At 37.5% G+C, this 17590-nt stretch overlaps 7 protein-coding genes and 1 non-coding gene across 11 annotated transcripts; 3 read left to right on the top strand and 5 right to left on the bottom strand.

Annotated features, from left to right (window-relative positions):
• Positions 1–235: 235 nt before the first annotated feature.
• AT5G18760 (RING/U-box superfamily protein) lies at positions 236–2989 on the top strand. 2 transcript variants are annotated; one of them, NM_121881.4, is made up of 8 exons: positions 236–516; positions 876–1214; positions 1310–1421; positions 1615–1927; positions 2023–2095; positions 2237–2327; positions 2426–2505; positions 2610–2989. In NM_121881.4, exons 1-8 carry the CDS (start codon positions 424–426, stop codon positions 2742–2744), a joined length of 1236 nt encoding a protein of 411 aa, NP_197377.2. In that variant the 5' UTR covers positions 236–423; the 3' UTR covers positions 2745–2989. The 2 variants fall into 2 exon arrangements, with proteins under 2 accessions (NP_197377.2, NP_001332719.1); NM_001343566.1 differs by having other exon boundaries at positions 2023–2327.
• Positions 2990–3035: 46 nt separating this feature from the next.
• AT5G18755 lies at positions 3036–3107 on the bottom strand. The gene has a single exon. It is a non-coding gene; the product is annotated as a tRNA-Pro (tRNA).
• Positions 3108–3158: 51 nt separating this feature from the next.
• AT5G18750 (DNAJ heat shock N-terminal domain-containing protein) lies at positions 3159–6678 on the bottom strand. Its single transcript, NM_121880.4, has 2 exons — positions 6532–6678; positions 3159–6122 (listed from the first exon to the last, which is right to left on the bottom strand). The coding sequence occupies exon 2, from the start codon at positions 6073–6075 to the stop codon at positions 3421–3423; it is 2655 nt and encodes an 884-aa protein (NP_197376.1). The 5' UTR covers positions 6076–6122; positions 6532–6678; the 3' UTR covers positions 3159–3420.
• Positions 6483–6692, top strand: AT5G18748 (uncharacterized protein; the record flags this gene model as incomplete). Its single annotated transcript, NM_001125778.1, has 1 exon — positions 6483–6692. The coding sequence occupies one exon, from the start codon at positions 6483–6485 to the stop codon at positions 6690–6692; it is 210 nt and encodes a 69-aa protein (NP_001119250.1).
• A 2309-nt stretch (positions 6693–9001) lies between these two features.
• AT5G18740 (hypothetical protein (DUF3444)) lies at positions 9002–11525 on the bottom strand. Its single transcript, NM_121879.6, has 2 exons — positions 11454–11525; positions 9002–11236 (listed from the first exon to the last, which is right to left on the bottom strand). Exon 2 carries the CDS (start codon positions 11190–11192, stop codon positions 9900–9902), a length of 1293 nt encoding a protein of 430 aa, NP_197375.4. The 5' UTR covers positions 11193–11236; positions 11454–11525; the 3' UTR covers positions 9002–9899.
• Positions 9276–13442, top strand: AT5G18735 (uncharacterized protein; the record flags this gene model as incomplete). The annotated part of the gene is made up of 5 exons (NM_001343565.1): positions 9276–9557; positions 9691–9773; positions 12150–12460; positions 12527–12555; positions 12828–13442. The coding sequence occupies 5 exons, from the start codon at positions 9276–9278 to the stop codon at positions 12894–12896; spliced, it is 774 nt and encodes a 257-aa protein (NP_001331093.1). The 3' UTR covers positions 12897–13442.
• AT5G18730 (DNAJ heat shock amino-terminal domain protein) lies at positions 11847–14491 on the bottom strand. The gene is made up of 2 exons (NM_121878.6): positions 14320–14491; positions 11847–14081 (listed from the first exon to the last, which is right to left on the bottom strand). The coding sequence occupies exon 2, from the start codon at positions 13639–13641 to the stop codon at positions 12055–12057; it is 1587 nt and encodes a 528-aa protein (NP_197374.2). The 5' UTR covers positions 13642–14081; positions 14320–14491; the 3' UTR covers positions 11847–12054.
• A 435-nt stretch (positions 14492–14926) lies between these two features.
• AT5G18720 (DNAJ heat shock amino-terminal domain protein, putative (DUF3444)) lies at positions 14927–17270 on the bottom strand. 3 transcript variants are annotated; one of them, NM_001343564.1, is made up of 2 exons: positions 17166–17270; positions 14927–16826 (listed from the first exon to the last, which is right to left on the bottom strand). In NM_001343564.1, the coding sequence occupies exon 2, from the start codon at positions 16109–16111 to the stop codon at positions 15083–15085; it is 1029 nt and encodes a 342-aa protein (NP_001332539.1). In that variant the 5' UTR covers positions 16112–16826; positions 17166–17270; the 3' UTR covers positions 14927–15082. The 3 variants fall into 3 exon arrangements, with proteins under 3 accessions (NP_001332539.1, NP_001154718.1, NP_197373.4); NM_121877.4 differs by having other exon boundaries at positions 15025–16780; positions 17166–17247; NM_001161246.1 differs by lacking the exon at positions 17166–17270 and having other exon boundaries at positions 15011–16977.
• Positions 17271–17590: the final 320 nt, after the last annotated feature.

The following is a 17590-nucleotide window of genomic DNA, read 5'->3' as shown; positions in this document are numbered from 1 at the left end:
ACTGGGTCGGCGCCCAATTGATATGAATGTTGAATACACTCTTATTTTGTATTTGGTAAGTGATATTGATGGGAAATAAATTAAGCAGGCTTTGGTCTAAGCATTTTTGTTTGGTTTAGTTCGGTTTAGTCGAATTAAAGTAAATGGGTAACTGAAGAACAGAGGAAGAGTGAGTTTGACTGGTAATTGAATTAAGCGGGTAATTAAAGAGCAGTAAAAATGCTGGATTCTTCTGATGCATGCATAGTTGCATACACACACACATTAATAAAAAAAATCTCTCTTGTCGGATTTTAGCTACATATTAATAAACGACAAATTTCTCAAATCTCTTTAGATTGATTGCTTCTCTCCCTGGCTCAGATTTTTTTGTCGATCAAACTTGATTTCTTCAAAATTGTTTTGGTTTCTATTGGTTCGATTATGATGGAAGGCTCTTCAATTCAACCGCCCAGAAATTTTGTTCTCGCTAAAGATTCTTCTACTGGTTCTTCTTCTTCTTCTTCTTCTTCTCAGGTATTCGAAATCTTAAATTTTTGTAATTCTTTTGCTAGATTCTAGGTTAAAGTTGAAATCTTTATAATACAAAGTCTCCGTTAGTGTGATTTTAAATGTATATTTTTCAGAATCGCTAAAGGGTTTTACATTTCTTGCTCAATTGGTTTGGTATCGTTTCATGAATTTCATTTTGTGAATAATCTAGGGTTTATCACTGGTATCTGAAATTAACCAATCAGAAAAAAAGGAAATGGAGAATTGCATACTTAGTGTTCTTCAGTCCCTGATTGCTATGATTGTTAACTTGGTTGCTTCACTGTAGAAAGATTCATTTTTTTATTTATCAGTATGAGGTTTTAATCAATGATTGTTATCAGGTTAAAGAACAATCTGTTGAAGATGTATCCAGATCTCAGCCAAGTGGAAGCCAATTGGATGTTTCTATCCAAATACCACCAAAACCGACGCCTAGTTTAGGAATTTTGAGAAATCTGAGTCTGAAAAGGAAAGCTTCTCTACCAAACTATGAGAGAAGATTGCTACTAAGTCCTAGTGTTTCAGAAACCAGTGAAAAGCCTCTTGTTGCAAGTCCGATCACATCGCCTTACTGGAAAAGGTGTTTGTCACTTCCTTCTAGTAATTCTGCTAAACTGTCTCTGGTTGTATCTACAACGCCTGTTTCCGCTGTGGTGCATAGTGAACAGCCTAAGTCTAATGTGAGTCTCATTTTAATTGTAGTGTGCAAAAGTATTTTAATTTTCTTCAAATAGCTTCTTTTCGAAAGTATAAGATTGGAATTTGTTTGATGCAGAAAGATGGTCTTCATGCATCTGTTTCAAGATCCTTGTCCATGAACAGAGTGATTGTACGAGCTGTCTCTTTTGACGACAACAAAAATCACATTTCAAATGAAGCAAATGGCGGTATTATTTCTAACTTTCATTGAAGTTTTGAGCTCTATTTGTTTTTGCCGGCTGCTTTTAGAATTCATGGATAATGATGGAATAGATTGATTCACGAGAAGCTTTATCACTTCAAAGAAAATTGTTTTTTTTTATCAATGAAACGGCAAGTTCACACTCCTATGTTCCTTATTTCTTCTGTTTTCATTGGCAGATCAAATCACTCCAGTTCCTGCAGAAGAAACAGAAGAAGAAATTCCTGAAGAAGAAGCAGTATGCAGGATTTGTCTTGATGTGTGCGAAGAAGGTAACACACTGAAAATGGAATGCAGTTGCAAAGGTGACCTCAGACTTGTTCACGAGCATTGTGCCATTAAGTGGTTTAGTACAAAAGGAACACGAATCTGCGATGTATGCAGACAAGAAGTCCGGAACTTACCAGTGATACTCCTCCGTGTCCCAACAATTAATCAACTTACCAATAGACGGGAACTCACTCAGCAGAGTTCAGAGCCACAAAGCATCAGGTAAATCAGAACGCTTTAAAAACTTTTTCCCTTTTTCCTTGTCCAAAGTTCCTTAAAGAATCTGACAATTGATAATCGAATGACTGGTAATGCAGTGTTGGGCAAGAGTTTGTAGTGCTTGTACTCATCAGCACCGTCTGCTACTTCTTCTTCCTTGAACATTTACTGGTAATGCTTCCTTTTTCTTACCCCGAGTATTCAAAAACACATACATTCCGGTATTTCATAACAAATATCCCATCTTTCATTACAAAGATCTTACCTTTCATTGCGAAGACAACATAACAGGGAATCTTATCTATTCTGTAGATTCGTGACTTGAATTCACAGGCAATATTTGTTGCAGCGCCATTTTCATTCACCCTTGCACTCTTAGCCTCAACTTTTGCCGTCATCCTCGGTATAATACCACTCCCTCAAGAAAAATTTCCAATCTATATTGTTCTTCCCCCAACACAATTATGTAAAACTGTTAACTGTTACTTTCCGGACTTGCAGCGATCAGAGAATACATATGGACATACGCAGCTCTTGAGTTTGCACTAGTGGCATTGCTTGTTCATCTATTATATGCTACAGTAAGTAATACTAAACCGTATGTTTTAGGCTTTGAATTACTTAAAACACATAATCACATACCTACAATTGGAAAAAGTTCTCATGTAAATATCTTTTGTTGCAGCTTCGTGTGCCGGTTATCTATGCAATGCTTTTTGCAGGGATACTGGGTTTCGGGATGGCAATGTGCTTAAACTTGTTGTGCATTTGTTATTCCTCTCGGCCTGTGCGGTTTCCGCGGAATACAAACTTAGTATAAAGATAGTCTCTTCTGTTCTTAAAGTTCGGATTTGAAAGGGTAAATTGCTGCATAGATAGATGGGTTCTCTTACAACATTGAGACCTGTAGATATACAAGTTCTTTGTAGTTTGTACTTTTGTATGAAAATAACTTTTGTGGAATTACAGTGAGAATGTGTGATTTGTGTACATCAAGTGAAAGAGCTGTTGTGAATGAGATTCTAGGTTCAAGAATGTTTTGAAAATTTTAAATTTTTTGGCTCCTGAGAGAAGTGTTTCTTGTCAACTCATTAAAATGAGTAAAAAGGAAGGGGCGTTCCGAGAATCGAACTCGGGACCTCTCGCACCCAAAGCGAGAATCATACCACTAGACCAAACGCCCTTGTTGTTTACTATCTGCATTTAACGACTTGTTAGTTGATTATTTTCTGACCTTTGCTTTAGTTTCTTCTAATCAACTCAAACGAAAAACGGTAAGTGAAGACAGAAATTGACACACATTAGTTGTCTGTATTACACACGTGATAAGACAGAGCAAGAGGCACATATAAGGGTAAAGGTTTTTTCATCAACACATTTTTTGATGGAAGTTAACGTCTGAATCTAGAACTGAAAACTACACATTTCGACAGAATGTAAAAGCCATTACTACTACTAGTTCTTACAAAGAAACAACCCTCCCTACAAGAATTAGTCTAAGACCTGCGCAAGTTAAGGGGAAACGCACTTGGATCGAGCTCAACATAGCCTCTAAGAGCTCCATCTCTCTCTCCAGTTAAGCGGAATGCAGGAACATAATGTGAGAATCTCAACAATTCACACCTTGGGATCTTCTTCTTCACATCGATGCCTCCTTCCAATTTTTCCTTGAATACTGAAATAAACCCATCAACCTGTTCCAACAGCATAACCTCGATGTGACTGTCATTGTCATCAAGAACCTCAACAACCTCATATTCACACCTCTTCAAGCTTGTGGCCTTGATTGTTTCACTCCAGTTCTTGTACATTGCCCAAATTTCGCCAGTCTTGGGGACAACAATGTACTCGTTTATCCTGAAATGCTTTTCTGCCTTAATCTGATGTGAAAAATCAGTCACTTTAGTGAGTGTCTCGTCCCGGCCTTCCTTCAAAGTGAAATTTCCGCAACTGACTGGCATTCTTTTGTCATGCCACTGTATAACGTTCTCAAGCAATGATTTTGGCTCTAGCCGGTTTATCTGCAACTTGAATACCGGCCTCCATACTATCTGCTGAATCTTTGCGTAACACTTGGGCAAGCCATCCTCTTTGCTGTTCAATGACCATATCTGACCAGGTGCAAACTTTCCCTCCAATCTTTCAGCGCTGAAGTTGTTGAACTGGAAATTAGGAATGACGATACAGTCTGGCTCCGATGAAGGTGGAGAGTTATGATTGACTTGGTTTAACTTGGCAGATTCTCGTAAGACAGGGACAGCTTCTTCTTGTTCAATTTTCTGTGGTAATGCAGCTGTATCGAACTCATAAGAACCAATGGGAACGCCATTTCCTTCTTTTCCTGTCAATTTGGTTGAGGGGATGCTGTGGGAGAATCTAAGCAACTCATGAGGCGGAATCTGAATTGTGTCTGATCCACCACCTGGTGCAATTCGACAGAATACACTTGTAAAGCCTTTTATTTTACGCAAGAACGCAACCTGTATTGCAACCCCTTCAACATATTCTGACAGGATCTCAACAAATTCATACTCATACTCATGCTCATGGGAAGAACGCCGACGACCAGAGGACCAATTGATGTCCCAGTTCTTGAAGAGAGCCCATGTTTCTCCTATTCTTGGGTATACTCTGACAGTATCCTTCATGCTTCCTACCTTAAAGTAGATCATATGAGAGAAACATGGAGTTTTCTCTATGTTCTCATTTCCACCAAGTTTGAACTTGCCAATAGAGATGGGCAAGTTTTTACGAACCCACAGGTTTGCTTTCTCATCATCTGGTTCAGCCTCTAGCCATTGTATTTTGAGCATGAAACTAGGTTTCCTTATGACTTTTCTGATGATGGCATAGTATCGAGGCATTCCACCCATGTCATCATAGATTGCCCATGTCTGACCAGCTTTGAAACAGGTCACTTCCCTCGACTTCTCAAAGTTACTGAAATCAGGATCAGTACACTGAATTTCTGCATCTGACGCACTCCCTGAACTTGAATTTTTTGCTGCTTTACTCTTCTTTGTCCTGTTTAAACCATTTGGCAAGGTTTCTGTAAACGGTTGATCCTCATGTGACTTCTTTCTGAAATCAGACTCCTCAGCACTTTCTGCATCCTCTTCTTTATCCTCTTTATATGAAACCTGCTGCTTGCTACGGACAGACCTCCGAGAATGCTGTGCACCGCTGGACCCCGAATCTTGTCCACCAGCTGGAACTTCATTGCAGTCAATACTGCTCTCGCTGCAAGAGCTGTCACTGGATTCAACGACCTTCTTCCTCTTTCTCTTTCCATTGATGTTCTCAGCAGAAACACCAGAGCTTTTTGCTCTAGAACCCTCTTTACTAAAAAAACTTTTAGCACAACTTTCTGGCTGCTTCTCCACTGCCTTGCCTGCCTCTTGTGTAGGAACCTTGCTCTGTTGGAAGAAGGAGAAAGTCGGCTGAACTGGTGGTTGGAAAGTTTCTTGAAAAGCAACGTATTGCTTACCGCAATTCAAACAAGTCATCAGTGTGTTGATTAATTTCCTTTGATATTCATACTTCCTGTGACAAAATGCGCATGAGGTCGTAAAGCTGGCGAGACCATCAAACCCAGTTGGTTGAGCTTGAGGTTTCTTCTGGTTTTCAGGTCTCTTCCTTGCCACATTAACATTTGTCTGGAAACCACGCTGAGTGAAAAAAGGTGTGGTCGGGGCTTGTTGGGGTGGTTGAAATGATGGTGCTGGTGCTGGTGCTGGTGCAGGCCTTCTAAAGACAGGTTTTCGTCTCATGTCATGAAACCTCCTTTTATCCTTGTCCAAAAGAACCCTCTGAGCTTCACCAATAGTTTTGAAAGCAGATTCAGCACCAGGGAGTTTGTTTTTGTCCGGATGAAGATGAAGAGCAAGCTTCTTATACTGTTTCTTAATGGTATTTTCATCTGCAGTTTGCTCCACTTGAAGAATCTTGTACCAATCAGTCTCATCACCAGATTTCTCCAATGCTGCACAATGCACATCACACACCATAATCATGCGAGCAACAACACTCTCCAGAGTTGCATCCATTTTCTGAGCCTTTATCGCAATTCTACGAGCAGTTGTGAAATCTGACTTGCTCATCCAATCTTCTGCTAAATCTTTGGCTCGTAGAGCCTCATCTTTGTTGCTCATACTTTAAAAATATCCCAGATTTCTTCAATCTCGTCTCTTGCTAAACCCTGCACAGAGAAATTCGAAATTCAACACTGTTAAAATAAATGCAAAAACCAAAGAACCAAACAAGTTTTCCAACGATGACATGCAATTCAGACATCTTTGTTGCTCATACCAAAAAAAAAAAATCCCAAATTTTCAAGCTATTCTCTTGCTAAAACCCTACATGTAAAAATTCGAATTCAGCACTGTCAAAAGCAAAAGAAAACGAAAGAACCAAACATGTTTTCAACAAAGACATACATTCAAGTAAGACATGAGAAACAGCGTCGAATTTCTCAGAAATGAAGGTAAAATTATGGGCTTTTGACAAAACCAAAGACTAATCGATTTCAGAAAACAGAACCGTACTGAAGAGTAAGAGAATGGCACAGAGAGTGCGAGAGAGAGACAGAGAGAGCGTCGGAAACTCACCGGAGTTCGGAGAAACAGAGAGAGGAAACGGAGGAGATAGGGTACCGTCAAAGCTCACGTCGATGCCCAACTGCCTCTTTGACTGGAATCTGTCTTCGTCTTCGTTTCTGGGGAGACACCTCACGGTTTATATGGTTCTCTGGTTTTACTGTAATTTTTAGAAACTTTAAGGTCATTTGAACTTTTTATTCTTGTTTATTTACGTAAAAACCCTTCCAAGTTTAGCTAAATTGCTACCAATTTGTGAAGACAAGGGTGTTTTGGTCATTTTCTATTATTCGGAAAAGACTTTTATACTCAAATTAGACTTTATTTATGGATATAAAAGTCTTTTTTGAGAAGAATAGATATTTTAGTTTTAGGGTTTTACAAAGAAAAAAATCGATTTAAACGATTCAGATCAAAAATCGAACCAAAAAATCTATATCTGTTTCTTAAAAAACTTACATTGAATACCAAAGCGATATATTTATTTAAAACATAAAATCAATTAGAAATTTAAATACACTAAACTATACAATATTTGATTATATCTTTTACGAAACTACTTGGGAAAAGTAGAATCTAAAGATGGTGCTGAAGATTCTAGTCTCTATATTCTCTTTTGATTTTTTCAATATTGATCTTCTCTAATCGAGAGTATTGTGTGTGAAGAAGTGATACATCGATGTAGTTTGATGTTGGTTTGTGTTGGAAGCTTATCAATGGTGCGTTTATAACGTATCAACACAGAGGTGAGACAAAATTATTTACTTCAGAATTCATAGATTATCTAAAACTTCAGAATTCAACATTCAAATATATATAAAAAAAAATTCTTGTCTCTCCAATAAATAATTAAATTGTAATTAAAAAAAATGTTACAAGTATTTTAGCAAATATTTCGAGTAAATGTGCAAACTGTGCACATCATCACTAATTTGTAGTCCAAGTGATTTACAGGGAGTTTTTTTACTCACGATTAGCTTAATGTGATATATGCATGCAACGAAAAGAGAATATGTAGTGTTGAATGTGGAGTCAAAATCACACAACTAGTCTTCAAAATAAAGTATATGAAATTCATAATATATATCTTCTTTTTTTGTTAGGAGCGCTTATAAGTGTCTTTTCATAGTCATATTTTTTTCCTCTATCGAGTTTGTTTTAAATTCTCTTTTAGTTTTTTTATGAATAAAATTGTAAGAATATTTTTGTCAACCTCTTTTTTATTAAGTTGGTCTCAAATTAGAGATAAATAAGTTTATTCCGCATATATAATAATCAAATATTGAATCAATAATAAAATGTTTAATTAGAACACAAAATTTAAGAGCAAAATGAGAGGATCAAAATTCCTCAATAAATGTTCCATTAATAATAAATAATTAGCACAGCCTATAAAACCCAATTTTTCTGAGGTGTTGATCTATGTTGGACACAAGACACACATCTCTTATTTTAACTATACTTACTACTCTATTTGATCATCGTACAAAAGTAGTGAGTTTTGTATTCATATCTGGCTTGTAAAATTGTAAATCATATATCCACAATTATAGGTTGTGCGATGGTCCAACGCATGTGGACTGTGGTAAAAGAGGTCTAAAATATTATTTATTTTAGATTTTAAAATAATATTTGTTGAACATATACAAAAAATATATATATTTTGGCATATTTTTTGTAAAGGAATTTTTTTTCTACAGTAAAATCAAACTTCATATAAAAGAGTTAAGAAAAAATTGTATGAAAGATGCTTAAAACTAAAAAAAATCAAAATATATTTATTAAAGAACAGAACAACAGATTCTTATTAGGCCTTAGGATTGAGGTCTTGAGGAGATGAGAATATATTCTGTAATGGTTATTTTTCACTTATATTTTGCAATGTATGCTTAACCTTTTTGCATTTTGAATGCGTTCCTTTCTTTTGCTTTTCAATATTTTCTTCATATTTTTCTTAGCCTGATAGCATTGATGTACTCAGTCTTCATTTTCTTCTTCATGGAATCAACCTTTGTTAAAAATAACTTTGTGCCTAATACGCTCCACATCCTGCTCTTGCTCATCAACAAAAGATTTAAGCTAATTCAGAGTCTCCATTTTAAATAACAACTTCTCTCTCTCAAGCTGCTTCAGTTCATGGCTCACACAGACCAACGACCAACTATCCACAATAAAAAGTATAAACCAGTAAGTATATCCTTGAAAAGGTTCATACTGTGGTACTCCTTACACTTCGATGGATCAACATAACAACACAAAGAAAAGTTTTATATTTTTTTGCCATGAACTATCCATTAAGGCATTAACTGAAGCACAAGCTATCTCCTTTTTAGAAAAACGAGCATAAGCTAACCTTTGACTATGCTCGTTTTACTGAAACAAATCTAACTGGACAGTTGACCTTTGCGATCTGCAGAGAGATCACTTAAGTATGAAACCACATCACATTAGAGCAACAAATAGTTTAACTTCTCTTAACACAAAAGACACATTTAGTGAAAAGAAAATTTCAGACCAACCTGCAAATACTTGCTGCTTCATATCAATAGATAAATACATTTCTTAAATCATAGAGAAAGTCTTGAATATTCTTAGCCAAAAAGACAAACCCTTTTCACAAAATGCACCAAGCGCTAGCAAAAAGGAATCCTTGGCGCTTCCCATACCTTTCCTTCTCTCAGTTCCTCTGTTCAACAGTGTATAACATTTATAGGGGTTGCCCTATAATCAACACTTAAAAACTCTTTTAACTCTCCATGCATCTCTTTGGTTACACGAGAAGCAGGAACCTTATTCGAGAATCTGATTCTTTCCGACTTTGGGATCGTAAATATTGGTTCGGACCCTTCAGCCTCGTTATAAGTATACTCCGTACATGCCCTGAACAACCTATTCCCATTTTCATCGTCATCATCATCATCATCATGAACGGATTCGTACTCCAGCAGTTGGACCTTATAGTCCAAAGTGTCATCAAGAACTTCAACCATGTCATAAAGACCAAACTCCAAGTCCTCAACATCAATAAGACTACTCCAGTATCTGTATATCACCTAAAGTTCACCAATCTTGGGTAGAATAGTATATTCAATGCCATCCATTGAGGTTTGAGGAACTACCTGATGTGAAACCTCATTTGGGGTGATTATTTCTAGAACGTTTCTTGAGTAGAATGTTCCACAACCAACAGGCATTTGCCTGTCTTCCCAGTCGATAACATCCTTAGGGGAATGGGTAGCCTTTAGCCGACCTATGTGTAGTTTAATTACAGGGTCCTGCTTAAATGCCTGAGTAAAAGTGATCTTCTGAATCCTACCATAGTACAGAGGCAAATCATCATAACCACTGTAAAATGACCAGATCTGGCCAGTCTGAAAAACCTATCCCTTGCTAGCAATGTAGATGGCTTGGCGTTTAGACTTTATATTGCTCTCAGAGTTTGAAGGCACAATGATCTCTTCAATTGTTTCTGGTAAGGCAGCTTGGTCTAGCTCATAAGCATCTTTTGGCATATCTTTTCCTTTCACTCCTGTCAGTTTGAAGGAAGGGACCCTATGGGAGAACCGATACAAACTGCGAGGTAAAATACGAAATATACCTTCATAACCAGTTCCCATTCGGAGGAACACACTAGCAAATCCTTTTGCTTTATGTAAGTATGCAACATATACACCAGCTTCATCAGCGTAATCTGACAGAATCTCGACAAATTCGTACTCATATTTGCGGTGAGAATCTGGCTCTGAAGACCACTTAATATCCCAGTTCTTGAAAAGCGCCCATGTCTCGCCTTCTCTAGGGGATACACTAAAATGACAAGTGTTGATGAAACGACAAGTGACGCTGAAACAAAGAGTGTTGCTTAATTCATTGCAATGAATCACATGTGAAAATATTGAACGATCTTGTGTGCACTTATTTTCCCCAAGCCTGAAGTTACCAACAGAAACAGGCAAGTCTTCTTCAAACCATTGGAGCTCTTTCTCACCATCTGGATCTGGCTCTAGATATGTAATCCTAAGACCAAAACAAGGAGCTGAAACTTTTATGATCTTAGCATACAATCTAGGCATTCCATCCACTGGATCAAAAATAGCCCAGGTCTGCCCAACTTCGAAGTTTACTTCTTCCCTCAGCTTATCAAAGTCGTTAAATTTCAAACCAGCAAATCCAGAAATCTTTTGTGGTACTACACCTCCTGATTCTGAATCACATAAACCAGAATTTTGATCCACCTCAAGATTTCGAGAGTTTCCCACTACAGCTCCCACTTGAGCATTTGACATTGGGTCTTTAGAACAATCAACCTCAGGGAGTTGCTTTCCGCTTCCAAACTCTTGTGTTGCATCTCCATTATCACTAAACGCACTTCTTTTGCTGTCTACATTTCTGTCTTTACTTAGATTTACAACATCTTCAGTCATGCTACGATTCTCAGTATTGCAAATGCCGCCACACTCGTTCCGCTTTCTCTTCTCACCAACCTTAACTGCACAGTTACTGAAATGCGTGCCGGGACTCTTAGTTTGGACATCTTTCTGTTGTAGCAAGGAGAAAGCTTGAGGTTTTTCCTGATGATTCGCAAGTGTGGATGCAACCAAATCACTCTTGATCTGATGATTTAGGACAGCTTTCTTCCTTCTTAGAAGCTCATTCACAGTGTCATCCATCATCAAACAAAATAGACACTCAAGAAGACAACTTTCTTCTCTAGAATCTGTTTAAACAAGGACACACAGAAAGAAAACGCAAATAGACATTAGGTGTGTTACACAGAAAAATCACGCAGAAAAAGTTAAGAAAGGTCTAATTTTTGAAGCATTTCAAATCAAAATAAGTAATGAGAACTCCATTCCTAAATCAACCTCCCTAACGTAAACGGATAAACCTTAGATTCAGAGTTTCAGATATACAACTAATAACAGTCGACTAACCAGTTCGATCAACAAAGAGCAACAAAAAGCAAAACGCAATCTTCGGCGGCGGTGGTGGAGACTTCTGCCGGAGAAGAAGAGAATAGAAATTATTTTTATTTTCTACTGTCTCTAATGTAAATTAGTAAATATTGATTTAACCTTGTAACCATTTTCGCGGTAAATGTTAAATTGGCAATATATTTTGGCGGGAAACAAATGTATAATTATTAATCAAACAAAGTGACAAATGTAATTTTATAACCGAATTTGGAAAAAGATATAAGGTTGAATCTATAGTCTGCAGAGAGATTGATTGCTTGAGTCTAAAAAAGCAAAACAGCAAAAACCACATCACATTACAAGAACATATGCAAGAATTAGTAGATTAATTTTAACTTTTTTTTTTTTTTTGTCAATGATTAATTTTCACTTAAACTACACAAAAAGTGAGAAAAATTACAACATACCAAGCTACAAAATATTTGTTGTTTCATATCACATATAAGAACATCATCATCATAAGAGAAAGTCATAAGATTCATAATCAAAAGATGTACCAAAAGCTAACCAGAAAATAATACTTGGCACTTCTCGTCTTCTCTTCTTTCAGTTCATCTGTTCAACAGTGTATAACGTTTATAGGTGTTGCCCTAAACTCAACTTTTGAATTGTCTTCCAACTCTCCGTACATCTCTTTCGTTACACGCGTTGCAGGAACCTTATTCGAGAATCTGATCCTTTCCGTCTTTGGGATCGTAAATATTGGTTCCGACCCATCATCCTCGTTAGAAGTATACTCCGTACATGCCCTAAACAACCTATGTTCCATATCATTACGATCATCAGAAACAGGTTGTTGCGTCAGCAGTTGGACCTTATAGTCCAGAGTGTCATCAAGAATTTCAACAATGTCATAAAGACCGAATTCCAAGCGATCGACATCAATGTAACGACTCCAGTATCTGTATATCGCCCAAACTTCACCAATCTTGGGGAGAATGGTATATTCAATGCCATCCATGGAGGTTTGAGGCATTATCTGATGTGAAACCTCACTCGGGGTGATTATTTCTTGAACTTTTCTCGCGTAGAATGTTCCACAACCAACAGGCATTCCCCCGTACTTCCAGTTGATAACATCTTCAGGGAAACGAGTAGCCTTTAGCCGGCTTATGTGTAGTTTAATTACCGGATCCTGCTTAAATGCCTGAGTAAAAGTGATCTTCTGAATCCTACCATAGTATAGAGGCAAATCATCATAACCACTGTGAAATGACCAGATCTGGCCAGTTTGAAAGACCTTTCCCTCACTAGCAAAGTAGATGGCTTGGTGTTCAGACTTTGTTTCACTCTCAGAGTTTGAAGGCATGATGAACTCTTCGATTGTTTCAGGTAACGCAGCTTCATCCAGCTCATAAGCATCCTTTGCCACACCGTTTCCTTCGTCTCCAGTCAATTTGAAGGAAGGAACCCTATGAGAGAACCGATACAAACTGCGAGGTAAAATACGAAATATACCTTCATAACCAGTTCCCATTCGGAAGAACACACTAGCAAACCCTTTTGCTTTATGCAAGTATGCAACATATACACCAGCTTCATCCGCGTAATCTGACAGAATCTCGACAAATTCATACTCATATTTGCGGTGAGAATCTAGCTCTGAAGACCACTTAATATCCCAGTTCTTGAAAAGCGCCCATGTCTCGCCTTTTCTAGGTGATACACTAAAATGGCAAGTGTCGATGAAACGACAAGTGATGCTGAAACAACTAGTGTTGCTCCGTTCATTGCAATGAATAACATGTGAAAATATGGAACGATCTTGTGTGCTCTTATTTTCCCCAAGCCTGAATTTACCAACAGAAACAGGCAAGTCTTCCTCAAACCATTGGGTCTCTTTCTCACCATCTGGATCTGGCTCTAGATATGTAATCCTAAGACTAAAACAAGGAGCTGAAACTTTTCTGATCTGAGCATACAATCTAGGCATCTGATCCACCGTATTATTATAAATAGCCCAGGTTTGACCAGCTTCAAACTTTACTCCTTCCCTCAGCCTATCAAAGTCATTAAATTTCAAACCAGCACATCCAGAAATCTTTTGTGGTACTGCACCTGCTGAACCTGAATCACACAAAAAAGAGTTATTATCTGCCTCAAGATTCTGAGAGATCCCCATTGCAACTCCCACTTGAGCATTCATGTTAAAGACATCTGGCAATGTTTCTTTGCAAAGATCAATTTCATGGAGTTGCTTTCCGCTTCCAGACTCTTCTTCTCCTGCACCTCCAATATCACCTGACACTCTTTTATTGCCTAGATTTACGTAACATCTTCAGGCTTGCTGCGATTTTCAGTATAAACAATTTCACCATACTCATTCCTCTTTCTCTTCTCACCAACCTTACCAGCACAGCTCAAACCAAATGAGCATCTATTTCCAAAGAAATGTATGTCTGGATTCTTACTTGGGACTTTCTTCTGTTGTTGCAAGGAGAAAGCTTGAGCCTTTTCTTGCTGGTTCTTGGGTGTCGTCGATGCAACCAAATCAGTCCTAATCTGGACATCATTATTCCTTCTAAGAAGCTCATTTGCAGTGACATCCATCATCAAAACGAAGTGAAATTCCACCTCAATGGGTTCCTGAAGAAAATGAGAAAATACAGTTTCTGGTTAAAATCGGTCTTAAAAAGAGACACAAAACGCCGAACAGAATACAGAATAATCACGCAGACGAAAATACGTTACAAGCATCTCAATTCTAGAGAATGTAATAAGAAACCACAATGGGAAAAAATGCGAGAAGAAAACATAAACTCTAGATTCAGCTACAAACACAGATACGACATCAAGCAAAGAATACAATCTACGATAATTTTACCAACAAAATGGTTGCGACAAAAGCAAATCGCAGTCGTCGTCGGCGGAGACTTTTGACGGGCTATAAGAAGTGAGAGTGACTGGAAAAAAAAAAGAATTCTTAAATCTTTTCGCGGTAAATAAAGTTCATTGTCAATATATTTGGCGGAAAACGGATGATCAGTATTCAGTAGAGAGATCTCTTAATGTAAAATTATATGTGATCAGTAGAGAGATGTATAATTATAAATTTTGATCCACAGAGTAAAGGATCAAAGTATTGACTTATTGTATTTCCTTAAACTTTGATAGATCAACATAACACAAAAAAAAAAAAAAAAACAGTTTAACTTTATAACTAACCTGGACAAATTTTATCACCTCCCTTGCTTCTTTGTTCTTGAGTCATTTGTCATGAATTTATAAACCAACCATAGAGCCAAGCATTTTAAAACGTGAATGAGAATTAGACAAGGTTAAAAATCTGTGATCTGCAGAGAGGTCACTTAAGTGACTTAAGTTAAGTCTGAAAGAGCAGATCAGCAAAAACCTCATCCAACAGATGCAAGAAATACTTTTAACTACTTTCAACTCAAAAAACGTATTTAGTTAGAGATAATTTTAGACCAACCTGCAAATACTTGCTCTCTCATATCATAGATAAGAACATTCTTACATCATGGAGAAAGTCTTAAGATTCTTAACCGAAAAAACAAAACCCTTTTTCACCAAATGCCCCAATAATCTAACAAAAAGGAATCACTGGCTTCCCTCACCATCTTCGCTCAATGGTCTGAAGCAATTAGGTGTGAAGGTAATGCTCTAGAATCAACACTTATAAGATCCACTAGCTCTCCGTACATCTCTATGGTTACACGTGAAGCAGGAACCTTATTCGAGAATCTGATCCTTTCCCTTTTCGGGATCGTATATGTTGGTATATACGATCCCGACCCTTCCATTTCCCAGCTCTCATTCTTCTTAACTGCCCTTAACAACGTATTCTCCTTTTTATGATCTTTATAAAAGGGGTCGTGCTTCAGCAATTGGACCTTATACTCCAAGGTGTCATCAAGAATTTCAACAATGTTATAAGAAGCAAAACTAAAGTCCTCTGCATCCATGTCACGACTCCAGTATTTGTATATCACCCAAACTTCGCCAATCTTGGGGAGAATGGTATATTCAATGCCATCAATAGAGGTTTGAGGAGTTATCTGAAGTGAAACCTCACTTGGGGTGATTATTTCTAGAGCTTTTCTTGCGTAGAAAGTTCCACAACCAACAGGCGTTCCCTTGTTTTCCCAGTCGATAACATCCGCAGGGAAACGAGTAGCCTTTAGCCGACCTATATGTAATTTACATACAGGATCCTGCATAAATGCCTGGGTAAAAGTGATCTTCTGAATCCTACCGTAGTACAGAGGCAAAGAATCATCACCACAGTAAAATGACCAAATCTGGCCAGTCAGAAAAACATTACCCTTGCTAGCAAAGTATATATCTTGGCGTTTAGACTTTATATTACTCTCAGAGTCTAAAGGCACGATGAACTCTTCGATTGTTTCTGGTAACGCAGCTTTGTCCAGCTCGTAAGCATCTTTTGGCACACCTTTTCCTTCAATTCCAGTCAAAGGAAGGAATCCTATGGGAGAACCGATACAAACTCTGAGGTAAAATACGAAATATACCTTCATAACCTCTTCCCATTCGAAAGAACACACTAGCAAATCCTTTTGCTTTATGCAAGTATGCAACATATACACCAGTTTCATCAGCGTAATCTGACAGAATCTTGACAAATTCATACTCATATTTGCGGTGAGAATCTGGTTTTAAAGACCACTTAATATCCCAGTTCTTGAAAAGCGCCCAAGTCTCTCCATTTCTAGGGGATACACTAAAATGATAAGTACTGATGAAACGACAAGTGATGCTGAAACAACTAGCGTTGCTCCGTTCATTGCAATGAATAACATGTGAAAATATTGAACGATCTTTTGTGCTCTTATTTTCCCCAAGCCTGAAGTTACCAACAGAAACAGGCAAGTCTTTTTCAAACCATTGGAGCTCTTTCTCATCATTTGAATCTGGCTCTAGATATGTAATCATAAGACCAAAACAAGGAGCTGAAACTTTCCTGATCTGAGCATACAATCTAGGCATCCCATCCATTGTATCATAAAGCGCCCAGGTCTGACCAACTTTAAAGTTTGCTTCTTCCCTCAGCTTACTAAAGTCGTTAAACTTTGGACCAACAACACATTCAGAAATGTTTGCTTGTGCCGACTCTTCTCCTATGCATGCATCTCCATTGTCACTAGACCCTCTTCTATTGTTACTTACAGCACCGATATATCTAGCAATGCAACTATCATCATACTCGTTCCTCTTTCTCTTCTTACCAACACTCTCAGCACAAGTCCCTTTCATCAAAGTCTCTGAAACAGCTCTCCTTCTTAAAAGCTTGTTTGAAGTGGTATCTATCATCAAACAAAAGGACAATAAGCACTCAAGAAAACAACTTTCCTGCAGAAGATAGAAAAATATATAAATGGACATCAAGATACTTTAACATTGGTAAGATAATACACATAGGGACAAAACGTAAATCTAAAAGCACACAGATCAAAATTGAAAAAGAGCTAAAATTTGCAAGTGCCCTAAAGACAAAGTGTAGAAAGTGAAAAGCACCTCAAGCTAGAAGAAAGAAATAAGAAACCTAAATTAAGCGTCTTTTGTATTTATGTAACCCAAACCTCACGAGAACACATAAACCCTAGATTGAGCAATAACCCTAGATTCGGATGCGACTTAGAGATACAGAAATTAACAAAAACAAAACATATAGGTACGCAATTAACGAACCGATTCGGTCAATTTAGGCAACCAGAACACACATCGGTCTCCGTTGGCGGAAGTTTTTACCGGAAAAGAGAGAAGTTGTGATATGTGAATCGTGGTCGTGATGTGACTTAAATATCTCGCTCTGAAGAAAATATATCCCTGTTTTTCGGATATTAGTCCATTTGGCGGGAAAATGATCATTTAGTTTTGTATCATTTATGAGAAATTTTGAACTTTTCAAAGTTTACTACTACTCAGCTTTTAGTTTTGAACTGATGTGAAGCTGTGAACGGCTGAAACCATGAAACTGTACACATGATTTTTCCATAGATTTGAACAAACAAGAGAAGCACATGCTTTTTAAAATCATGGAGAAAGTTACAGGTCTTACATCTTAAACCAAAGAACAAACTTTTTGACAAAATGCACCAAAAGCTAACAATAAG

Source organism: Arabidopsis thaliana, chromosome 5, assembly GCF_000001735.4.
Source record: "Arabidopsis thaliana chromosome 5, partial sequence".
Lineage (NCBI taxonomy): Eukaryota > Viridiplantae > Streptophyta > Magnoliopsida > Brassicales > Brassicaceae > Arabidopsis > Arabidopsis thaliana.
The sequence above is the reverse complement of the archived record's forward strand: the minus strand, read 5'-3'. Positions and strand labels throughout refer to the sequence as shown.

Bases quoted from the DNA above. Each gene is read 5' to 3' on its own strand.
- AT5G18760 (NM_121881.4), top strand. From the start codon at position 424: ATGATGGAAGGCTCTTCAATTCAACCGCCCAGAAATTTTGTTCTCGCT. The intron at 2,328-2,425 runs GTATAATACCAC...CCGGACTTGCAG, and splicing joins AACTTTTGCCGTCATCCTCG to CGATCAGAGAATACATATGG. The intron at 2,506-2,609 runs GTAAGTAATACT...CTTTTGTTGCAG, and splicing joins TTCATCTATTATATGCTACA to CTTCGTGTGCCGGTTATCTA.
- AT5G18750 (NM_121880.4), bottom strand. From the start codon at position 6,075: ATGAGCAACAAAGATGAGGCTCTACGAGCCAAAGATTTAGCAGAAGAT.
- AT5G18740 (NM_121879.6), bottom strand. From the start codon at position 11,192: ATGATGGATGACACTGTGAATGAGCTTCTAAGAAGGAAGAAAGCTGTC.
- AT5G18730 (NM_121878.6), bottom strand. From the start codon at position 13,641: ATGAATGCTCAAGTGGGAGTTGCAATGGGGATCTCTCAGAATCTTGAG.
- AT5G18720 (NM_001343564.1), bottom strand. From the start codon at position 16,111: ATGAGTATGAATTTGTCAAGATTCTGTCAGATTACGCTGATGAAACTG.